Source organism: Sinocyclocheilus anshuiensis, unplaced genomic scaffold (assembly GCF_001515605.1).
Source record: "Sinocyclocheilus anshuiensis isolate Anshui unplaced genomic scaffold, SAMN03320099.WGS_v1.1 scaffold2063, whole genome shotgun sequence".
NCBI classification, from domain to species: Eukaryota; Metazoa; Chordata; class Actinopteri; order Cypriniformes; family Cyprinidae; genus Sinocyclocheilus; species Sinocyclocheilus anshuiensis.
Window position 1 is genome coordinate 380,566 of NW_015536681.1, and position 9,151 is coordinate 389,716.

At 39.7% G+C, this 9,151-nt stretch overlaps 1 protein-coding gene across 2 annotated transcripts in view; it reads right to left on the bottom strand.

The window, feature by feature from the left end:
- Positions 1-254: 254 nt before the first annotated feature.
- Positions 255-9,151, bottom strand: part of LOC107654622 (uncharacterized) — a 15,582-nt gene continuing 6,685 nt past the window's right edge. For both annotated transcript variants that reach the window (XM_016441782.1, XM_016441791.1), the window contains exons 7-9: positions 1,360-1,439; positions 1,206-1,289; positions 255-538 (exon numbers count right to left, since the gene is read on the bottom strand). In XM_016441782.1, coding sequence (XP_016297268.1) covers positions 378-538; positions 1,206-1,289; positions 1,360-1,439 — 325 coding nt within the window. In that variant the 3' untranslated portion in view covers positions 255-377. The remainder of the gene's footprint in view (positions 539-1,205; positions 1,290-1,359; positions 1,440-9,151) is intronic.

Genomic DNA, 9,151 nt, shown 5'->3' on the forward strand with positions numbered 1-9,151 from the left:
AATCTTTAAAGCATGAACTATCTGATTAACATTTACTCTATACAACAGGACAATCTATAACAGATGAAGTTCTAATACGAGAATTATGCAAGTAGGTCACAGTGTGACTGAAGGTATACAGACGAGAGGAAAGTCTTCCACAGTGCAGGCTGGAAACCACATCTGTGGGCACCGTTTCCTGTGGCAGCAGCACATGCTTGAGTGTGTGTGTGTGTGTGTGTGTGTGTGTGTGTGTGAGTGTGAATAAAGTGTGTGTGTGTGTGTGTGTGTGTGTGTGTGAGTGTGAATAAACACAGCAAACAGAAAGACATATGAAGAGTCAAGAGAAGAGCTAAACAGCACAGCAGTGCAGGAGGAAGTTCACAAGCAGAAGAACATCAGACTGATGTGGATCTGTTCAGCTCCTGCAGGATGTCAGTGATTCGCCCCTGAGCTTCAACCAGCCCGTCCTTCCACTCCTGTGGTACGACTGAGCCGAGATACACCGCCCGGGCCCCGAGAAGAGCCCCCAATGCTGCCCCACGGTTACAGTTCTCACCTGTGGACACACACAGCATGTTAAAGGAGGAGTTCACACAGAAATTAAAAAGAAAAATATCTGTTCATCTTCAAGTATCATATTCATCAGACATTTTTGACTTCAAACTGTTGCTTCTGGCTAAAATATGAGTTCATAATAACACTTCCTCTAGTGAAAAAGTCCATCCCGTTTCCTACATGTTTGTCTAGAACAATTTAAACTGTGCTTAAACTGTGCATATTTCTCTCCTGATTCAGACCAGATTACTTTTTCAGTGGCTATGGATTATGGATTATGAACTCGTATTTTAGCCAGGAGCAACAGTTTGAAGTTAAAAATGTCTTGATGGATTTGTTTCTCACAAACACACATCTTTTGGCTTCACAAGATACTGATGGTCTGGAGTCGTGTGGATTACTTGTGGATTATCGTGATATATATTTATCAGCTGTTTGGACTCACCCATTCACTGCATAGGATCCATTGGTGAGCAAGTGATGTAATGCTACATTTTATCAAATCTAATAAAGAAACAAACTCATCTACATCTTGGATGGCCTGAGGGTGAGCACATTTTCATTTTTGGGTGAACTATTCTTTAAACACACAAATATTATCATCATCAGCACAGCTGAACATGCCATTCAGTGAGTGAGTCACGACACACAGTCATTCAGAAACGCACCTCCACAGTTGGTGTTGGTCAGGATTCCCCCCGTCACGTCATTATGAAAGTTGTAGGCCAGGTAGAAGAGACTGCTGAGAGCTCCTGAACACAAACACACAGTCAGAGGAGCATCATCAGTAGTTTTGTTTGTAATCGTCTGGGGTTTTCTAACCTTGTGTGTAGCAGGCGATTCCGAGAGACTCCACAGCGCTCTGATGAACCTTCAGACGCTCCACTGATGATCCTGGAATCCTGCAGAAGAGACACAAGCCATGGCGTTTCAGAGTCATTCATCAGATTGTTACTGCGGATTGAATCTCAGATTTCAGATTTCACCTCAAATGTTTAGAGTAAAAAACCAGTGAATCTTATTTTTAAGAGCATTTTTTGCTCATTTTTCCGTGACGATTTAACACATTTAACATGAAAATTCTCATTAATGTAATGCAAAAAAATCTAATATTCATTTTTATAAATCTTTATTCCTTTGTGTTATAAGTATTAATTATATTGTTTTATATTATCTATGCCATGTATTTTATTCTGTTCAGTACTTTGATTAGCTTTGCTCTATTTATATGTGCTATATAAATAAATTGTACTTGCTAAATGTAATACAAAACATATTTTGGGCACTGTAAAGTACATTTGTAAAATTCACTGAATAGCTGCTGATCAAGAAAAAGGACATGTATTATAGTAATAAGAATTTATGGTTACATGTGTTTAATTCAGTGTTATTTTAGTATTATGAAGGATCTAAGGATTCTTTAGCAACCTGTGTGTGTTTTGCTTCAAGACAGCATTTGTGTTGTGTTTTACTTTCTTTCTTTTATATTAATTTATTCTTCATTCATTAATTCACTTAATCATTTTATTATTCCATTTAATCATATAATCATTTAAGCAATTTATGTACTCATTTCATTGATTCATGTATTGATTAGACATTTACTGTATATTATATTATGTTTTATATTATTTTTCCATTGTTGTTTAGTCTTATGATGTGTGGTTTCAAGGTATATTTGTCTTCATGAGTAAGAGATAAAATCCATTTCAAGGTTTTTAACATCATGGGACATTGTTGAGAAGCAGTAATTTTCCATTCCTATTGCTTGTGGTATAATAACACTTGTTGGATTTATGCTGGTCAGACGGAGTCTGAGCACTGAAACATACTCAACTAAGATTATCCAATAAACTTTGCTCCCTTTTTTTAATCATCATCACTTCGTCTCCTGCTTCTGCTCTTCTCTGGCTTTGCTCAGTCAACTTCTTGGCTGACAGAAGACTGTTAATACAGTTTTGGGTACCAGACAAGTCTTGCTCTTAACATGTTTTTTGTATTAGACAACTTTGCTTACTAGTTGTTTGTTTACCAGACAAAACAGAAATTTTCTGACAGGAACTGGCATCCGGGGCTGCATCTGATATTTCTGGCATGGGGGCATGACCTCGGTCCGTTCACCGCGGGGCCCCCTCAAGCGCACCAGTTGCAGCCACCTAAGGACGGCCCTGCATGTGAAAGTTTACAGGTCTTTAGTTCTCGTGGCCAGGTGCAGCTTAAACCATTTAGGCACTGTTATATTTGGGGAGTAGGTTTGCTGAAGCTTGATTTCTGAAGTTTGATTTCCTGTATTGTCTTTAGATGTTTTGTTTAAGTAGTCACTTCTGAGGTTATGTGTACGGTCGACACCTTTAAGAGCTGCCCACTGAATGACTATAAAATACAATGTATGCCTGCCTTAGTCAGACTTTTGATGACTGCAGCGCCACAAAGCAAGTTCTCAATAAATACCCAAGATTCTCCTGGTCTTCGCTTCTGAGTTACCAACAGTTTTGGTGTTGTGACCCAGAGCTTCTCGCCTCGCATCGTTCCAGACTGAATTTCAGATCCTTTTCTCAGCTCAACAATGATTTGGTGAGTGTTACTCTATCCAAAGAACCACTATACAGACTAGTAAATTTAGTTATCCTCTATGCTATTAGAGATGTGTTAACAAACAGCTGCAGGGTTTGGTTAACAAACTAGTTATCCTCTGCTTTGCCGGGGAAGAAGGTTTATTCTCTGTTTAGTCAGAGAAGGTTAACAACTATTACAGTGTGTTAGCAAGTTGATTATCCTCTGCGTTGCCAGGGAAAGTTGAATACATTATGATGTGTATTAACTATAGGTTATCCTCTGCATTATTGGTGTATCCTCTGCTTTGCCAGTGAAGGTTAACAACAGTTTTTCTGTGTTAACAAGTGTATCCTCTGCCTGCCAGGGAGGTGTTGGAAATGTCCTGTTGTATAAAGACATTACAAAATGTTGAGAAGGAATGCTAGGCTGATTCCAACAACTGAGAAAGGTGGACTAGCCACTCCTTTATGGACAGACAGTGAGTTCAAATCATTGTTAGGAAAGCACATGGACTCAGCAGTGACCGAGTCAGTCAGATTGGATTTGACAAAGAAATTTGCTATTGATCCAGAAAAAGTATGGTCAAATGAAGAATCCAAAAAAGGTACTTGGGGCATGTATCAGAAAGAAAAACATAAAAGGCATTATCTGCTGCCACAGAGAATTTGCTTTATCCTTAGCACAAGAACAAGCTCAGTGTATTGCTAAATTAAAAGAACACAACAAACAACTACAGACTAGAGTGTCCTGTCTCACTAAAAAGGTTGGCCATAACAAGGCCTCAACTAAAAGTGACTCAAAAGACCAACAGTCAGATGAAAGCTATCCTGATTTATACTCTTTTTGTAGACTAGAGGACAATCGCTATACTGGATTGATGGATAAAAATGTAAATGCAGTTGAAGTGTGTGGAGCAAGACAAAAAGCTCAGAGTAGGGCAGAAGGGGTTGACACTGTTCCCCCATACTAAAGTTATAGTGCCTTGCGAAATTTTTTCACATTTTGTTATGTTGTTGCCTTATGATAAAATGCTTTAAATTACCTTTTTTCCACATCAATCTACACTCCACACACCATAATGACAAAGAAAACATTTTTAACATCTTTACAAATTTGTTAAAAATAAAAAAAAACTTAAATTATTCCATTGCATAAGTAAGTTGAAATTTAGCTCAGGAGCATTCATATTGCTTGTAGATGTTATTACACTTCGAGTGAAGTTAACCTGTGGCAATTTCAATTGAATGAATATGATTCGAAAAGGCACACACCTCTCAATAAAGGTCTAACAGCTGAAAATGTGTATCAGAGCAAAAACCAAGCCCTGAGGTCAAAAGAACTGCCTGTAGGGCTCAAAAACAGGATTGCATCAAGTCACACATCTGGGGAAATTCTGCTGCACTGAAGGTTCGTAGAAGCATGTAGTCTCCATTGCTCTTACTGGAAGAAGTTTGAAACAACAAGGACTCTTCCTAGAGCTGGCCTCCTGGCCAAACTGAGCAATCGATGGAGAAGGGCTTTGGTTAGACTGGTGACCAAGAAGCTGATGGCCACTCTAGTTGAGCTCCATGATCATATGTGGAGACAGGAGAAACCTACAGAAGCACAAACATCACTGCAACGCTCCACCGATCTGGTCTTTATGGCAGTGTGGCCAAACTCAATCTTCTCCTCAGTCAAGACACATGAAAACACACTTGGAATTTGCAAAAAAGCACCTAAAGAACCCTCAGATTGTGAGAAACAATATTCTCTGGTCTGATGAACCGCAATTCCAAACTTCATGTTTGAAGGAAACCAGCTCTGCTCATCACCTGCAGAGTAGCATCCCAACAGTAAAGTGTGGTGGTAACAGCCTCATGCTGTGGGGCTGTTTTTCAGCAGCAGGGGCTGAGGGACTCGTCAGAGTAGAATAAAAGCTTAATGCACCAAAATATTGAGATAACCCAGTCCAGAGCATTCAGAACCTCAGACTGGGCAGAAGGTTCACCTTCCAACAGGATATTCTCTGGTCTGATGAACCGCAATTCCAAACTTCATGTTTGAAGGAAACCAGCTCTGCTCATCACCTGCAGAGTAGCATCCCAACAGTAAAGTGTGGTGGTAACAGCCTCATGCTGTGGGGCTGTTTTTCAGCAGCAGGGGCTGAGGGACTCGTCAGAGTAGAATAAAAGCTTAATGCACCAAAATATTGAGATAACCCAGTCCAGAGCATTCAGAACCTCAGACTGGGCAGAAGGTTCACCTTCCAACAGGACAATGATCCTAAGCACACAGCAAGAGTGGCTTATAGACAACTCTGTGAATGTCCTTGAGTCGCCCAGCCACAGCTTGGGCTTGAACCCAATCAAACATTTTTGGAGAAACCTGAAAATGGGCATCTGTCCCCATCCAACCTGACAGAGCTTAAGAGGTGAAAAGGTGAGGACAAGAATGGCAGATAATTGCCAAATGCTGATGAGCAAAGCTTGTTGCATCATACCAAAAAGTCTTGAGGCTGTAAAGGCCCTGATATACTTCAAGCGAAATCGAAGAATGAACTGATGTGACGTAATTTTTAACAAAAACCGGCCAAAACGAAGTTCGTACTACCATTGGTCCGTAACGATTACGTCATAGGAGGTGTGTGCTGAGGCTCCGCCTTCTTTCACGCGGAACACTTCTCTGGGTTCATTTCATCTGTCGAATCCCTGGAGGTGAGATGTCCGTGCAGTGGAGAGCCACTTTATAGTAGCAAATTAAGTTTTGCTTTTAAGTTCAGTTTTTTAAATTAAGTTAAGTTTTGTCAGGTTTAATACTGCTGCTTGCTTTTAAGCAATATATTGAATAAAGTGCCATGTAAATACACGTGATGTGACTACACGGGAGTGCTAATTTGCAGAGCTTGTGCAAGCATAACCATGTTGCTATGAACAGATGCTTTTTTATAAAAAATGCTTGCTGTTCTCTCCATTTTTTGTTTTGTTAATTTTGTTACTGAGAAGAAAGCGGGCAGCACATATTTACATATTCATTTAATCATCGCTTTCATCAGAGTGGGTGGCGTCGGGATGTTCGATAACAGTATACTGCTGCTCACGTATTTCAAACTTCGTTTTACCCCTAAACGAAGAACGAAAAAGAACTTCGTTTTAAGTATATCGGGGCCTTAAAGGTGCTTCAACTAAGTACTGAGTTAATGGTATGAATACTTATGCAATGTACTTATTTCAGTTTTTTTATTTTTAATAAATTTATGAAGTTTTGACAATTCTGTTTTTGCTTAGTCATTATGGTGTGTGGTGTGTAGATTGATGTGGGAAAAAAATACATTTAAAGTACTTTAACAGAAGGCAGCAACATAACAAAACAGTGAAAAAAAATGAAGGGGTATGAATAATTTCGCAAGGCACTTTACAAGCAGTCAATACAGCTCTAGGCCATAGAATGACTTGCTTTCACGTTTATGTTCCTGTTTTTCCTTATTTGGTCATGTTCCTGTGTTCCCTGATTAGTTCCCATAGTTATCATTATTGTCTCATTTGTGTCATGTGTGTTTATCCATTAGTCTTGTCTGTGTTTCCTATTTAAGTCTGTCCCTGAGTTTCTTTCACTGTTCAGTCACTGTTGTATTTTGGCTTCGTTCCATGTCTTTGCTCCTGCGTTTTCGATTAAAGTTCACCATTGCAGTATCTCCTGCGTTCCTGTCTGTTCCTGTGCCCAGAGAAGCCGTGACACTTGCTGAGAGTTTGCCATCAGTCATTGGAAATTTTTCTCAGTTCAGGAGAGACTTGCATCTTGCGGCTCTATAATATGTCCCTAGCTGAAGTCACCCAGCTAATGTCACAGATCTTGACAGAATCAGAATTCAATGATTTTGAAAGTGCTATAAATAATTCTAAGTTTCAACATGCCAGCAAAGATGAATTGAGAGAGGGAGTTCTGAGAGTGTTAAAAGAACATTGTTGGACCAAAATGGACTGGTCAAAGATCACTAGTTGTGTACAGAAGAAGGATGAAACTGTAAGTGAGTACACTGAAAGGTTTTGTCAGTCAGCTGAAGGTAGTAGATGATAACGGACCACTGGTCCATGTGTGGTTTGATGGGCTTTCATCAGATTAAACATTTCATCCTTCATAAACCCTACATGGTCTAATGAAACTTTACAAAATAACTTGGGCAAACTGGCTACTTGGGAGAGAGACTCTGTTGTCAAGGCAAATGTTAACATTGCAGCAGCATCCTTTAAGGTAAACACAAAGAACCGAAAACGTAAATGTCCTACGGAGGGCAATTGTCATTACTGTGGTAAACCTGGACATTGGATGTAAGAATGTAGGAAAAACAAAAGCAACGTAAGAGAAATTAATAATGTAAATCATCTCCTACTCAGTCTGCTTGCAACTCTGAAGTTGAAGAAAGGAAGTTGACTATCACTTCCTCCCATTGGGAGACACTGGTTATGTACATTCACAGCCATAAATGTTATACTACAGACTATTCCATTCAGTCACCCATCTTCTGTTATGATGTCTACTAGGACTGATGTTTCATTGGAGGATAGAAATGTCACGATTGCATTATTTTAGGTTTTTTGGGAAATATATGTATTTTGGTTCTGCATAAGGAACTCATTTCTCACACTATACAGTGTGCACAATACCTACAGGGACAGACTAGGACACGTAGACCAGTGAGGAGCCCAGGGTAGAACCGAAGTTCAACAGGCCTCAGGGGCCAACCATGTGGTGAAGACTTCCTCATAGGTTGTCCCCTATCAGTAGTTATATCCCCACCTCACTGGTAAATAGGTGTCAGATCATTTAAGACTTGGTTCAGAAAAACACAATTCAATCACCAGAAGTTTAATGTAATAAGTAAAACCACTATATGATCAACAGAAGTCTAAAAAAATTAAGCCTATGCATGAATGCTACTGGTCTGCTGTTTCTTTGTTTTCTTGTGTTGCAGGAATATGCGTATGCTACAACATCTACATAAGCAGTACCCTGGTGTAGAGCGTCACATAAGAAATTAATGAAAGAGCTTCATGAGAACAGAAGTCATCTGAGTGAAACAGCACTAGAAATGGACTCCAAAGGAAACAGACTACACCAAAGACTTCATGACTGTTCAGGCTTCAAGGGAATTTAGTACTCTTAGGCTATATGATTTTTTGTGTAATCATGTAGTTTATAAAACAAGTTACCACCCTTGTTGTTTATGTGTTGTTATAGTTTTGAAAAAAACTATTACACCTATGTAAATCTCATCTCTTGATGCTAACAGTGCTACTGATACTTTCTGCTCCACTCTTACATCTTGTTTAGACACTGTCTGCACCTTGTCTTCCAGGCCAGCCCGTACCACCCCTTCTGCCCCTTGGCTATCTGATGTTCTCCGCGAACATTGTTCTAAGCTCAGGGCTGCTGAAAGGGTGTGGCGTAATTCCAAAAATCCTACTGACCTTAATGTGTATCAGTCACTCCTCTCTTCCTTCTCTGCTAATGTCTCCACTGCTAAAAGGACATATTATCATAACTAAATTAACAATTCATCTAACTCTCACATGCTCTTTAAAACATTTTCCTCCCTCCTTTGTACTCCTCCTCCCCCTCTTTCATCAACTCTAACAGCTGATGACTTTGCCACGTTCTTTATTAATAAAATTAAAACCATCAGTGCACAATTTTCCACACCACAATCTGTCAAGCACATCTTACCAGCAAACATACACTTGTTCACATCCTTCTCTTCACTCACTGAGGCAGAAGTCTCCAAACTTATCCTTTCTAATCATCCTCTGTCCAGGCTGGACTATTGCAATGCTCTCTTGGCAGGTCTTCCAGCCAGTTCTATCAAACCTTTACAATTAATCCAAAACGCGGCAGCAAGATTAATTTCTAACGAGCCGAAAAGTCACACCTCTGTTTATGAATTTGCACTGGCTACCAATAGCTGCTTGCATAAAATTCAAGGCATTAATGTTTGCCTACAAAACCACCGCTGGCTCTGCACCCCTTTACCTAAATTCATTACTTCAGAGTTATGTGCCCTCTAGAAGCTTGCGTTCTGCAA